The 14,876-nt window shown below is 54.0% G+C and overlaps 1 protein-coding gene across 3 annotated transcripts in view; it reads right to left on the reverse strand.

Annotated features, from left to right (window-relative positions):
• Window positions 1-1,523: 1,523 nt before the first annotated feature.
• Tmem131 (transmembrane protein 131) overlaps window positions 1,524-14,876 on the reverse strand; it is a 159,562-nt gene continuing 146,209 nt past the window's right edge. For 2 of the 3 annotated variants that reach the window (XM_005339599.4, XM_078028504.1), the window contains 10 exons: window positions 12,956-13,128; window positions 10,418-10,545; window positions 7,490-7,614; window positions 7,217-7,366; window positions 6,160-6,325; window positions 5,315-5,436; window positions 5,116-5,212; window positions 4,439-4,536; window positions 3,707-3,867; window positions 1,524-2,554 (listed from right to left, as the gene is read on the reverse strand). In XM_005339599.4, the coding sequence (XP_005339656.2) occupies window positions 2,273-2,554; window positions 3,707-3,867; window positions 4,439-4,536; window positions 5,116-5,212; window positions 5,315-5,436; window positions 6,160-6,325; window positions 7,217-7,366; window positions 7,490-7,614; window positions 10,418-10,545; window positions 12,956-13,128 (1,502 nt within the window). In that variant the 3' untranslated portion in view covers window positions 1,524-2,272. The remainder of the gene's footprint in view (window positions 2,555-3,706; window positions 3,868-4,438; window positions 4,537-5,115; window positions 5,213-5,314; window positions 5,437-6,159; window positions 6,326-7,216; window positions 7,367-7,489; window positions 7,615-10,417; window positions 10,546-12,955; window positions 13,129-14,876) is intronic. The other variant, XM_078028503.1, reaches the window with a different exon arrangement.

Raw genomic sequence — 14,876 nt, forward strand, 5'->3', positions numbered from 1 at the left:
CAAGCTTGTGGATGAGGCCCACGGGGTGGAATTAGGACTTAAGAGTTTGGCAGACTTAGGTGACTCTTATGACAAAGCGAGTTTAGGCTCCCTACTATACCCTTATTTAAGTGAAGATTGCTGATGAATTTCTTTAATTAATGAGGGTTTATGTGAAGCTCACCTGTTGTAGAGATTTACACTTGATTATCTGCTTGGGTATAGATTCCCAAGGCTTGAATTGGCCCTGGTTTTGCAAGTGACCAGAAGAGACCCTGCTAGGGAGATGGTGAAAGGGCAGCTGTCACCCACATGCCCACCATGGGCCCGAGCGAGCACCAGACATCTGGTTGCATGGGAACCTGGTATCCCTGGAGTGATCGGTTCCGCGTCTAGTTCTACAGAATTGTAGCACATGGTGGATGAAAGATCACGCCACACCATGGCTCACTACTCCGACCTTTGTGAGGACGGCTGTTTCTTCCTGGTGTAATTGACCTCCGACAGTTCTGTTCAACACTCCCAACCCCCTGGCCACGCCTGGCTTGAAAATAGGAAAGGAGGGGCTAAGAAGAGCAAGTGGAGCAGGCAGGCCTCTCTGAAAGACTGACCCAAACTGACACCCAGTGGCAGGCTGGCACTCGCCTGGTGTCCCTGCCGACCCCAGGGACCATTTGGAGGAGTTGTAGGAGAACTAAAGTGGCAAAGGATCAACACACTCTGTGAAGAGGATGAATAATACTCCAGGTGTGCACACTTGTGCACCTTCCAGGTGTGGTATATGGCTTCCAGTCTGTTCCGAGGACAGACAGCTTGTGCTAGTGATTCTACTCGGCACTGAGCCTTCTCTGCTGTGGCTCCTTCTGTCAGTGTCACACAGGTGCCTTGGGTCCAGCTGCATCAGGTTAGGTTGCTCAGACTTCTCAACACAGTGGGCTGATGGTGGGTAGATGGCCGCTCTCCTAGTCCCCTCCCCAGCTCGGAACTGAAAGGGGCCACTTGGCACCCTGAGCTGTGAGCTGTGGGCAACTCCTGCCGGCGGGTCAGGTCCCTCCTAGGCCCTGCCGACTCCCAGCTGCCTGCCTTCCACACCCTGCTCCTCTCACATCTTCCTCTCCTCACGTGACTCCTCATACAACAGTTTGACAAAGGTCAGCCCATCCCAGGGCCTGCAGTGGTGGACACAGGCCCTGTGCCAAGAATGGCGACTGGCGTGTGGCTCTGCCATCAGCCTGCCTCAGGGCCCCGGTCATCACGAGGCCAGCCACGGTTTCAGCCAGGTGCTGAGATGGAGTTAACCATCGTCATTCTATTAATGTTTAGGATGTTGGGAGGAAAAACCACCCTTGGAGGAGTCTGCACAGGCTTCCAGGTTTCTCTCCTAGACCCTCAGTGACCACTGTGGGAACTGCAGTAGACCACCGCCTTGACCCGTCAACTCCAGAGGGTTGGGCAATGGCGCTGGGGGTTTTGTTTGGTGTGCGGAAGTCCAAATAAATGTGTGTTTAAAAAAAAAAAAAAGCGAAACAAAAACAATTCAAGGCTTTTGAAAAAAGCATCGTTTATTTCAAAGTACAACACAAAGTTGTATTTTTAAGAAATACACATTCAATCTTGTACTTCAAGACTTGGTTATGTGCATTTCGGTTTATCTTTAAAATAAATTCAGGTATACAAATGTTACATACCTCAAGTACAAACAGCACGGAAAATGCGTAAGGTCTCAACGAGTGGTCTTACATTCACCCACTGTTCTGAAGTTGTCTTACATCTCTGTAATCTGCTTTAACCAAGACAGCCTTACTTTTAAAAAAATACTCTGTATTTTCAGCACAAAGTCCTCATACATTTTTAAAATTAGATCTTGGCGCATAATATTGAGAAATTATTAAAAACCAAACTTGGAAATTTAGTAAAATTGTCACATGCCAGGACTTCTGAATCAACTCAAATTACTCCCTTAGCTGTAATGTCAAATTTGTGTTCAGACAGGTAAAGAAAGCAGGGAGGAGAAAGGAGGGAGGGGAATGGGGACAGCTGAGGGCTGGGTGGACAGGTCTTAGTGGAGTTTGTGGCTGAGTCCAGACTTTTCTCTAAAAGCACAACAGCAAATCTCATAGTATCATAATTGCAAGAAAGATCTGAGAAGCGAGTGTAGAGCCTGCCCTGCGAGTCTGCGCGGCCGGTGGGTGGTGGGAGTGGGGCAGGGCAGGGAGCCCGACAGGTCTCGGCGGCGGGTCATGATCGAGATGAGGCACCCCCGCGCGGTTTGTTCTTGTTTCTTTGCCTAATTTCAATTCTCATGAGGGAAGTGCGAGTTAGACCAAGGGTCAGAGCTTCTTCTTCCGATGGTGGGACTCCATATCCGCCAGGGGTTGTAGGTCTGTCCCAAGTCGTCGGCAGGGCTGGACGCGGAAGGGGCGTGCACCGTGGAGGAGGTCTCGGCGCCCATGAGGCTGACGCTGGACAGCGCGCTTGCCGGGGAGGTGAAGGGGAGGGCGCTGCTGAGGCTGCTGGACCAGATAGAGCTGCTGAAGGGGGTGGTGGACCACAGGCTGGTGCTGCCGAGGATCGACTGTGACAAGACAGAGAATAGCAGGCTGAGCTCCTGGGAGAGGGCAGTGGCTCAGTGGGGGACAAATGAGGCTAGGTCACAGGCTCTTCACTTTACTTCTAACCACAGGAGGCCACACCAGAGTCTGAGGAGACAGTTCTGATGTTCCAAAGAAGGGCTGGTGGGCTCCAGCTAGTGGCCCGAACCCAGCCGAGTGCCCTGTGCGCTGGTCTCCCTGTAGCACTGCCCTTGTTCTGGCTCCTTCTGCACCAGGAACAGGGTCAGAGGCAGATGGCCTGAGAGGCCTGTATACTGACTACCTGTTTCTCTACTGAGTTTGTGGGATCCTTGGCTTTTTTATGTTTTGCAGATTGAACCCAGAGACGTTTACCATTGAGCTACATCCCCAGCCCTTTCTGAGACACAGTCTAAGTTGCCCAGGGTGGCCTCCAACTTGTGATGCTCCTGCCTCAGCCTCCTGAGTTGCTGGGGTCACAGGTGTGTTCCACCATGCCTGTTGCTAGCTCCTGTTTTAAACAATTGTTAAGGCATCAAATCTGAAGCCAGAATGATTACAAGATAAACTGTGGACTCTAGGAAGTAAGAGCTACGAAGTTAAAACATTGCCTGTTGGACCCTGCACATCTAATTTAGTTTTCCTGAGAACAAAATCACAATCACAGTGGGATCACAGTTTTTGGTAACAATTACAGGAAGCTGAAATCATTTCTCTTGATAAGTGGACTTTTTTTTTTTTTTAGCATAATCTCTGCAGAAAAATTGAGCGGAGAAGCAAACAAATAAATGTGCACTAGAAAAGCTGGAGCTAAGAGGTGCTTCTTAGAAACAAAATGCATGTCAAGTGCCAGCTTGCCTCAGGGGCCGCAGACAGAGGTACATAGACCCAGAAACCTGCTCAGCCCTCACCTGAGCCCCAGGTGGGTCCCAGCCTCACCTGTGGTTGAGGTCATAGGCTGAAAAGGACCCTGAAGTACAGGAGAGAAGCCAGGACCAACCGTTCCTCCCCAAACCTCCTGGTCCCCGAGGCTCTGAGGCGCGGTGCTCGCTCACTGTGGCGGATTGCGGAGACAGGGCAGGGCCGCGCTGCACCAGCCCACCCCTGTCTCTTCAGTGCCCATGACGGCAAGGCTGTGAGCCAGGCCAAGTACTCACGGTGGCCGTGTGGGTGGGGGAGTTGGAGCTGGCCGGCCAGGAGGGGCTCGGATCTGTCACTGGAGAGTCCCAGAGGTAAGAGGGGCCACTGCTGAACTCACTCCAGCTTCTCTGGGAGGACTGATTGCAGGAGCGAGATAACCCGAGTTTGCTGAAAACTTCTGAAATGAGATAGCCATCAAGTCCGCGTTTGATTCTGCCACATTGAGAAGATGGGGTTCATACACTGTCTCACTGTAAGCCAGCTCCCCCGAAGCATGTGGGGGCGTCTCCCAGGCTCAAGCTTGTTCTGCACTAGAGGCAACAAGGTGCCGACCTCCCACAGGATGCTGCAGCTGAGGCACACCCAGCAACGCTCTGATCGTACAGGGCAAGAGAAAGGGGGCGGTGCCCTGGCCTCCCAGGAGTCAGGGAGCTCTTTGACACCGGCCATGGGGCGCGGCCACCAGGCCCCTAGCAGAGCCTGGCCCACTGTGCCCTGGGCGGGTGGTGGAGGAGGGAGGCCGGGGAGAGGGCCAGACACCGCTGTGTGGGCCAGGATCCGAGGCCGCCCAGGAGGGCAAGATCAGAACCGTCCCAGTGGAGTCGGTGTGTACCTAAGGCCGGTCAGCATCTGATGCAAGTTCAAGGGACCTGCTCCGCACGTACGTCTGCTCAAGAGTGGCTCCGCCGGACAGGAAGTTCCCCTCATCCTGCCCCTCCCATTTCCACACAGTCTTGCTGAACACTCACCACCGGTCAGGTTAAAAGAATTTCCAAAGGCCGAGAATGAATTGAGGGGGGTGAAGTCGGGGCTGCTTGGGTTGCTGACGGGGCTCCACAAACCCGAGCTGAGTTTTCAGAAGAGAAAGGACACAGAACAGGGGACTTTAGTGCACTGGGCCGGACACACTGCGCCACCCGTCTGTAGGAGGCGCGGCTGCCCTCCCGTGAGGGCAGGTCTCAGGGCCGCAGGAGCAGGTGCCCCCCACAGCCTGGGTCAGAGCAGGCATCTGCAGGGGGGGGCAGATTTCTCAAAAAGTGGCTTCACACGTAGGACTTCCCACTGGTACAGAGGGCATGGGGCCTCCTGCTGTCACTCCTCTAGGCGGGTCACCAGCTCGGGTGGCTAATGCCACCACACTGCTACATGTGTCAAAGGGTCCAGCTGATTCACGAGGGTCCCTGAGAAGCCATCAGAGTGCTCCCTCCAGCCCACTAGGGTACCAAGGAGGAAATGTCTGGACTGGGGTCTGCTGGCCCATGGCCAGGGCCTGCTGCACCCCTTTCCTCAGGGACTGTGGCTCCCCCAGCAGACAAGGCTTCTTAGCAGCGCTAGCCACACCTAACAGGCAGGGAAATGCCTCTGGGGGGCGGGTGGCCAGGCGGAGGCGTCCTGCCCTCCCTGCTGATCAGGGGCAACCACATACCTGTCTGAGCCGTCGCTGTCAACGGGAATGTGAGAGATGCCAAGGCTGCTGGAAAAGTCTGTTTTGCTTGAAGACACTTTAGCAAAGCCGTTCCCACCTGCGACAGTGAATCTGTGTCAGTGAGGGCAAACCGTGACCAGGGCCACTCGGCCGCCCTGTGCCCAGGTGTGCCAGCCTGGGGGCAAAGGTGGGCACTCACCAGGGCTCTTGTCATAACCCGCCGTGACTGCAGCAAAGGTGGGGTTGCCATTCTTGCCCGGGAGCGAAGCTGCCTTGGTCAACTTGCTTTTGCTTCCGTTTGGCTGCTTTATTTTCGGGTCACTAAGGAAGAAGCAGAGTGAGGACTGAGTCCTGGCCAGCCGTGCCCACGGCCGGGCCAGCGGGGCCTTCTCGGGGCTGCCCTGGGCGCGCTGTGGGTCAGAGCGCTTTGTTAGGTGGCAGGGAGGGTCTAGGGACTGCAGAGGCTGCGACTGTGTTCTGGGGAGTGCTGGGGGGGCCACTCTGCAGAGCCACCACTGCCTGCATGGGAGTCGACCTAAGAGGGGGCTCCTGGTACAGCAAGGCGACAAGCCCACGGTGGCAAGGCCTCAGCAGGCTCTCCAGCCATGGTGGTCACCGCCTCTTGCCAACTCTGGGGGAACCTACATGAGCCTGCCAGGATGGGACACACAGATAGCCATGATGGTGCTGGCACCTGGTGAGCCCACCCTCCAAAATCAACTCGCTAACGGTCCCAGGCAGACACAAGGGGCTCTGCCTGAGTGAGCGTGGCTGGTGGGTCCTCTGGCAGGGCCCATCTGCCATCCTAGCCAGAGCCTGCCCAACATCAGGGTCTTAGCGCCACATAAACCCGTGTCCCCAACCTCACTTAATGCCTGGTGTGCTGAGAGTGCCCTGGCCAGTCCAGGGTGACAGCAGGGAGTGGCTCAGAATAAGAGCAGGATCATTGCTGGCCTCAGGTACAAGGGCCAAGGGCAAGCACCCGAGGTATGGCAGGACAGTGATGGTGACTGTCGGATGCACCTGCTGAGAAGAGGCCCCTACCTGCCGGAGCTGCTGTTGACGATGCTGCTGTAGCTGCCCCGGGATGTGAACGGGCAAGGGGCGGCAGGGGGAGACGGAGAGGCGGGGCTCGGTGAGGTCTGGCGTTGTTTTAAGAAAATGTCTGCGTTGAGGGTTTGCAGAGAAAGTTTATAAAGACTGTCAGTTGCTGGAAATTAAACACAAAAGGCCTCATTAATGTGATATTTTGTGCTCTTTATCAGCTACTTCCGACGTTTTCAGCACATGTGGGATTCAAGCTAAGGCGCTGATGTGTTCTGCTTAAAGGTTTTAAAGAGAAACCAGGAGTTCGTCTGTGTGTGCCCTCGGGGGCGTCAGGGGCTGGCATCTGCGCTGTCCCTGCCAGGCTGGCCGGGTGCTCTTGGGTCCTGACATCTTCTGCTTCCTCTTCCTCAGGACAGCAGCTGAAGCCACCTCCTGGGCCGAACATCCCCTGCTCTACAAGAATACCTCGTCTCCCCCTTGGTGTGAGCTGCCCTGGCCCCCAAATCACAAGGATATGCTCTGAGAATCCACCTGATAATTCCGTCCTCAGGCTGGCATAGACTCCCGGTAGATGTCTTACAGTGTTTACTCTGCAGTGAGATGGCAGTCCAGCACAACTGGACAGTAAACCCACCACCGCCCTGCTCTGAGTGCTGCCCTAGGACAAGGAGCAGGAGAGGGCTCCTGGTCCTCAGCCCTGCCTGCTTGAAGCGTCCTGCAGAGGCCCTGGCTTCTCTGCAGTGCCCACCTGCAGTGCCCTCTACCTGTGGCTCTGTGTCCTTGTCTCCAGAGCCACAGCCAGCCCCTTGCTACTCTCTCCAGTACTGTGATGTGAGGAGCTGGCCACAGGCAAAAGACCACTATTGTGGGATGACAACTCTTGGATGATCAACAACCCGACCAGGTCATTCCACTGTGCACGGAGACAGTGCTGTGTTGGTGTCCAGCTTCTAGGGACAGAGCCCTGCGTGAGCCTTTGCCAACATGGCTGGAGCACGTGTTCCCACGGTGTGGGTGGGGTGTGGGTGGCCCCGGGCGCTAGGTCGGTACTCACAGCTGCCGGGCCTGTGGATTGGCACCGCGTCCCACTCCGGTGGCGGAGAGTCCTTCTCACCCTCTGAGCTGCTGGTGTTGCCGGGTTCTTGACTACTGGGGAGAAATTTTGCTAGGGCAGGTGGTCTGTTGTCCACTAACTTATTTGTACCTGCACAAAAATCAGACATTTGTTAAGGGAGGGGAATTCCTTAGTTCTGCTCCCTCCCTCCCTCCCAGGTGGGCACACGCCCCAGCCTCAGGTGGCTGACCACTCAGATCAAAACGACAATACCTTTTGTTTTCTGGGAATTTCGTGACTTGGATCCACTTGTCAAGGCAGTTGGAAGAGGAATCTTGGTTGGGAGATTTCTACGTGGTTTACTTTCCAACGTGGGAGGGTACGGTAATTCTAGAGAACTGGAAGACAGCCAGGGAGGGAGACGCGTGTCTGTTGCTCTGGGTGAGGGCAGAAGTCACTGATGCTAAGTGGGCTTCCTCCCGCCCCAGCCCAGCCCAGGACCGGCTGTGTGCTCAGCTTCCCAGGGCTGCTCAGGAGACACTCAGCATGTAGACCCTCACCTGGTTCAGGTACAGGTGAGGGCTACTGCATCCACTTCAGAAAAAGGGTACAGAGCCCTGAACTGTCATGTGGGGCTGCTAAGTGTGGCCGCGGGCCTGGAGCTCCTGGGCCACTGTGGGACTTACAAACATATAGACGTCAAAGATCTCAGACCCGCCCTACCACAGTTCCTGCTACTCAAAACCCTGGATACTTTCCCATAGAAACTCGGGGGGGGGGGGCACCTGTGCCAAGTTCCTGGCTACTGTGGAAATGCACCAATTCTCTGCAGAGAAGCAGGGCCGCACCTCGTGCCTGTGGTCCAGGGGAGCGGGGTGCCATGAGAGAGCTCAAGTTAATACCCAAGCAAAGACAGGCACAATGGCACATGCCTGTAACCCAGCGACTCGGAAGGAGGATGCCAAGTTGAATCTGGCCTCGGCAACAAGAATAAGTAGGGGAAGTTAACTAACTGACTTTTCACTCTTTAGTCTCACTGCATGTCACAAATTTTCTATAATTAATAGGTATTATTCCAGGAATTAATATAAGAGCTAACCAAAAACTCAGAAGGTCTTTTTGCCAAAATAAACAGAATTTTAGTGCGATAACAAACTGACGTTCAAACAATCAAAAACAGACAAAAACTGTGCACTGCTGATGAGTGAGACCATCAGTACACAGAGCCATAATATCTTTTGCCGCTCTTCTACTTCTGACTGTCAGGGTTATTTAAAAACTATCTTCCAAAAAACCAGGAAGGCTGCCCCAGGCAGACACCAGCCCTGGTGCAGGGTGTGGGCGTGGGCTATTTTTAGGGTAGATAGTCAAGGAGTGGGGGGATGTCTGTACAAAGCTTAATTCTGCTACTATAACATTAATTGGCTTTTTAGGAAAAAGGTCCCAGATTATTTTATTTTTGTTGATTAAGCCAGATGATCTCTAGCAAAATACTTTTTTAAGGCTTCCAAAAAAAATGGACAAGAACCAACTTTTATTAGGTGGCTTTTTCTAAAAGGGAAGGGAGAAGGTGGCTCCCACAGGCTTTGTCCCTGCTCCCGTCACACATGCTGCATGGATGTCTGGGGGACAGAGGCTGAGTGGGTGGAGACAGGTATGCTCCCCATGCTGAAGGGCTGTGGTCTAGTGATGCAGCCCAGGGCTCTGGGCCCTGCCGCCTGTGCAAGTACGCTGCTGGAGAGTGTATGGCTTTTGGTCCACATTCCAGACTTCTCTCTGCTTATCACAGATTTTACATTCCAATTACACTAATGTGTAAAATGCTCATAAACAGAAAATCCAAGAGCAGAGATGGTTGCTGTCCTAAAGCAGGATGCCCTGGGCCCTTCCTGATTCTGCGGAAGCCCTTTCAGTGCCTGAGGTCTAATCCTATTTCGGGCATCTCTGACCTGTAATGGAATCTTCTGGAGTCCACAGGCCTGCTACCATAGGTGTAAAGCTGGGAAAACAGACCACGTTTCTGCCACCGCAGCCCCTGCTCTCAGTCCCAGGAGCTGACTTCTAAAGTCTGCTCTCGGGGTGTGGCTGTAGGGTGACAGGGAGCCCAGGCCCTTCCCCTGGCCTATGATCATATGCACAGCTGGACAGGATCTCAGGCAACTAAAGCCAGGACTGGCCCTGATGGTGGCCGCCTGTCTGCATGCTGCATTCACCACCACTGCTCGCTGGCGGTGATGAACTGGGACTCTCAACCCTTAAATTTGTAGAAACAGAGGACAATCAGTGGGTTTGAAGAGATCAGGAGACTGAGGGTGCATGTGTGGGGTGTGCTGCCTGAGTGGCCTTCTGGGACCCATTTCTTTTTCAGCTATCCATCAAGAGAATGGAGAACTGCGGCCGGAGAGGACTAACTGCCTTTGCTGTGCTTTGCTAGAGAATTAACTCACAGACCTCACAAGGGTGCAGGCTCCAGTGAAGCCTTTTCAAATTAGGAGCTTGCTAATGGCCATGCAAACCCCAGACCACCACAGGAGTCAGCAGAAGAGGGCTGAGAAGAGGAGCACATCCTGTCTGCTCGGTCTCAGGCACTAAACTCAGGCACCAGGGCTAGGGCTAGCAGACGGCAGATCTGGTGACGTCACCTGTGGCACAGCATCTCTAAGACCATTCTTAGGAGCACTGGTTTTACAATTTACAATCACAAAATGTACTGCATAACTCTATTTTCACAAGATCTCTGCACACCAAAAGCTCGTTAGTAACCTACTAGTTTAACGCCCTCATTTATCCCAGGAACACTCGGTAGCGAGCCTAGCTGTGGGGCCCAAGCTGGAGGTGTTTCCCGAGAGAACCGTCTGGCTGGGGATACCTGCTCTGAACATTCTTTTTGGTAGGAACAAACTTGCAAGTTTTACAGCACAGAACTTGAGGTCCTGACACCAGCTCTGGGCTGGTGCTGCAGCAGCCTTGGGGTGCTTTCTGGAGGATGTCACACCTTTACCTGTGCTGGCCATCAAGGTCACCTTGAGCAGAACTGAAAAGCCTCTCTGCCTGGGAATGAGTCACAAACTGAAATTCTCCTCCACACCTGTCCCCTGGCAGCAGATCATCAAGCCGACGCCCCCCGCCTCGGTCTAACACTTGGAGCCCGTGGCTGGAATCCCACCTACCCTCACTCCTCTGCACCCTCTTGCTCCTCACCTGGGTTTCACATCTGTGGGGATTTCTTTCTTAACATTTAAGAGCTTTTTGCTTTTTTGCTTCACTTGAGACGTTTCATTTTCATGTTTTCCAGGCATGGCTTGTTTTCCCTTTTGCTTTTCTGTATCCTGTAAAAAACGCATGTGGCGGAATTGCTGAGAAAGATTAATAAAAACAACAAATGATAAGACACTAAGAGGTACTGGATGTATGTTGTGAAATGAGTAAACGTGACACATTCCTTCCCTGAAATCTACTGTAGTTCTGTCAATTTTCAGCCACATTACGATTGTAACTATAATTATGTTTTGGCGAGTCTGAGTTTTTTTTATAAAGTTCATTTTTATATACTCCTATCTGATAGAAGTGGGTGGTGGCAGTGGTAGCTCCTTATTTTTATGCATCAGGGAGCAAAACCTTGTCTTTATAAGGAGAGTTGAGCGAAGACTATAAACTTAAACACTCCTAGCAACGTGCCCAATCCAAAGAACAAAACTCGGGGCCAAAAAGCCAGGCAAGCCGCCCTCTATGTTTCCACACCTGGGCCTTCCACTGAACCAGCGTGTGGCCGGCTCAGTGGGACCATCAACAGGACAGGGCTGAGGTCTTCATTTACCTGCTCGACACACATTTACTAGACACCCACTTGGTGCTAGGTAGTGGGACTGTCGTGCGGGTCTGGCCTCTTCCCTCAAGGACTTTGAGGCCTAGCAGGTGGACAGAGACAGGACAACCTGGGAGCAATGTGGGCCCGTGGTGTGACAGAGCACTCTAGAGGGCTCCCACCTGGTTGCCAGGTAGAGCCTGGACTGGGGAGGGCCACCCAGGCTGCCTCCGAAAGCCAGGCCAGCACAGAAGCTGCACATGCATTGTACAGTGACTGATGCTGCTGTGGTGTGCACACATGAGGTCAGTGGACCTGTCCCCTGGACAGGTGTGTCCGCTCAGGTGCTGGGGAACCCACCAGGTGAACTGCTTGTGAGAAGGCTGTGCACCAACACCAGCCTGGCTCTTCACCAGTCACTCAAAGAGCACTGGGGGACAGAGAGGAAGGACACACCCAGCAAAGGGGGCGGCTGTGGATGCAGGGTGGAGCCTGGGGTGGAGTAGCACCTACCCTCCAGTGTCCAGCCCTCCCGTCTTGGTGACGACGACACCCTGACTTAGCAGGCCATGCCAGGCCAGGCGACTGTCCAGGACACCAAGCACAGGCAGGTACATCAGCCCCTGGCTCTTACACCCTGAAGACTACTTTGAGTTACTGGAGAAGCATCTCCTGAACACTCGGTCCACTGGGGGCCACAGACCGAGAGCTCGGGAGGACAAGGCTGCAGCCTCCCTGTCCAGTGGTGCTCAAGCACCTGGCACAGGCCTGGCATTCAGGGTTTCAAGTGTTTGTTCAGTGGATGGGCAGAAAAGACACGAGGAAAACGACCTCTTGCAAGTGACCTCGCTGGAAAGCAAATACACTACCTGCCAATTGGGCCTGCTCACAAAGGAAAGCTCCTGACCTCTGTGGGCACCTCACCAGGACAGAGCCCACCGAGGCAGCCAGACAGGCCTGGGTGCTGCCGCAGCATGTGCACTTGGGGCTGCTGCTGGGTGCAAGCAGGGGCAGGAAGAGGACAGTGCCAACAAGGGCGCCAGGATGGTTTATCGGGTACGGGAATACTGGCAGGTACCAGCCACTGAGGGTGACCAGGGTGCGGCTGCCACGGGGGAGGATGAGCCGGTGCAGCCAGGGCCCTGGGGCACGCAGCAGCTCCCTGCTCTCTAGAGGATCAAGTGCAGAACCCCAGGACTGGCTAGAAGTGGACCAAGCAGACAGCATGGGCCAGCTGGGAGGGGTACGCAGAGCAAGGCCGCTGCCCGGATGGCAAGGCACATGTGTTTCCAAAATTAATTCACTCTCCAGGTACTGCTGGGCACATTTAAGAAGTGATTCCTTAGGTCACTAGACTGAAGCTGAAAGAGACTCTGCTCCATGATCTCAAACATTCATCCAAAAGGCGTCAGAGCAGAACCATCCCCGCCCTGCACACAGCTCGGAGCTCACGTTCCACGGCTGGGACTTTCCCCTCTGCGATGCCGTGGGATGCTGCCACATGCTGGGCGTTCTGCAAGGTTATTCCTGAGCAGAAGACTCGGGGGACAAGGTGGAATTCTCATGGCTGTCATGTCCTGGGCTGGGCTGCCAGCTCTGGGTGACGACTAAAGCCTGGGGTCTCGCCCTGGGCCACACCCTCCTGGGATAGTCACTGCCCCACCTGTCCGGGGAGGGAGATGCTCCCAATGTGACACTGTGACCATGAAGGTCCTGACGCTGCCCAGCCTCTCGACACAGACAACACCTGTGAGCTAGTGATAGGGGTCACTATTCCTGATACTCCCAGCTCTGAAGTGGTGCTTCCAAACGTCCCTTCACCGGGGAGGTGCAGCCGTCCATCCCCAGCTGGCACAGCATGCGGGCTGACCCGTCCCCACGGATCCCCAGCGCTGCACTATGCCAGGCCCGCGGGGCGAGCGCCCGCCGCCTACCTCCTTGAGCGGCTCGGTGTCGGGGTTGGAGGCCTCGGTGGTAGTGGAGGAGCTGTCGTCGTCGGCCAGGGACCCCTTCAGCTCGTCCTCCGGGGGCCTTCCCTTCCCCTTCTCCTCTTTCTCCTCCTGCTTTTTCGGGGCTTTGACCTTGCGCTGAAGGCCTTTGCCTTTCCCTGCGGGTGAAAACCAGGTAAAGCACCGCCTGCTCTAGGCGGCGGGGAGCCCAGCCCTCGCGCCTTTTGGAAGAGGCTGGATCTTTCCAAATCAGAACTGGATTAGATTAAAAACATCAGCTCACGGGCACGGTTTGTGGGTAACCGAGTGCAGCCCAGAGCGTACAGCTGGAGAGCTTGGACCACTCTGTCCATCTGGCAGACCTGTTGTCAGCCTGAGAGTGCCCTAGAGGGCGATGAGCTCTGTTGTCACATGGTGGAACCAGGTGCCTCTGAGACCTGCTCAGAGATGGAGGCCCAGTGGTGACACATGTGATGAGTGGCCCTGTGACTTTGGGGGTCCTGGCCTTTGTCTGCACCGGAGAGAAAAACACTCGGAGGCTCCTGTGAACAATCACAGAAGGCCTCAGGACAGCAGCCAGCACAGGACACCAAGTGAGGCCATACTGGCTACTGAGTGCCTGTAATGAAAGATCTGGATGCCACCAAGACTAACGAGGCCCAACCCCATGACATGTTCGCAGGGATGCTGTGTGTGCAGGGAGCACAGCAGTGAGCAGCCATTCATGCCCCGAGGAGCTGCTCCTGAGTATGGATGGGACACGCAGAGACAACCCCAGGTTCCACACCTCAGAGGCTCCTGCAGAACACCAGGGGGCAGGGCTGCACCCCAGCCACTCCTGTGTGAGTTGTCATTTCTAAATACATCCTTTGAAAACAGTGACTTCATACAACTTAATGTGAACCTCAAGTTTTACGCTTTTTCTCAAAAGAATGTCACTGTTAATGGGTTCCAGGGACTCAAACCTTGGCATCAAGATCAGGGGTTGGTGAACTGTGGCCCATGGGTCAAATGTGGCCTGTGGCTATTTTATATGGATTATGAGGGGAGAATGATTTTCATAGTTTTAAGTGGCGAAAAACAAACAAACAACAAAAAATGACTAAATAAGCCCCAGAGAAAGTCTGTGGTCCACAAAGCCTCAGATACCACCTGGCCCTTTACAGAAAGCTGGTAAAAGAAAAAGTAAGGCTCTGGGCTACGAGTGATGGTGCCCACCCATAGTCCCAGCGGCTCAGGAGGCTGAGGCAGGAAGATTTCGAGTTCAAAGCCGGCCTCAGCAACTTAGTGAGGCCCTAAACTACTCAGTGAGACCCTGCCTCTGAATAAAACATAAAAAGGGCTGGGGGTGTGGCTCAGTGATTAAGCACTGCTGGGCTCAATACCTGGTACCCAAAGGGGAGGAAAAAAAAGGAAAGATAAGGCTCTGGGGTGGTTTCCAGGAATGTCCCTCTGTCACTTCTCAATGATCCCAGGAGGTGCTGGATTTGAAACCATAACCGGATATTAAGTCTCAAAATCAGGGCCTTCATCCCAGGAAAAAACTGACCAGTTTGGTTTAGTCACCACAGCACTTGACATCCCTGGAGGGCCAGAGCACCTCCCCACCCTGGGAGAAGGGAAAGGGTATGTCCTGCTCCAGACGAGCCCAGTCCTGAGCCATGAACTTCTCTCCTGAGCTGCACAACTGGCCGGTGCTGCGGCCTGGGCAAGCACAGTGAGGTGTGGGAGGAGCTGGACTTACCTACCCCAGCCCAGACCTCCACGGCAGGAGAGAGGAGTGGAGTTTTTAAAGAACTGAACTCAAATTTTAAAGCCATGGATAGACAAACAAGAATAAATACTTACACCAATAATTAAGTTGAAAACTTGGGTTAAAAAGGTTATTTTATGAAGGAGTAGCTTA

The sequence above is a fragment of the Ictidomys tridecemlineatus genome, chromosome 12 (assembly GCF_052094955.1).
Source record: "Ictidomys tridecemlineatus isolate mIctTri1 chromosome 12, mIctTri1.hap1, whole genome shotgun sequence".
NCBI classification, from domain to species: domain Eukaryota; kingdom Metazoa; phylum Chordata; class Mammalia; order Rodentia; family Sciuridae; genus Ictidomys; species Ictidomys tridecemlineatus.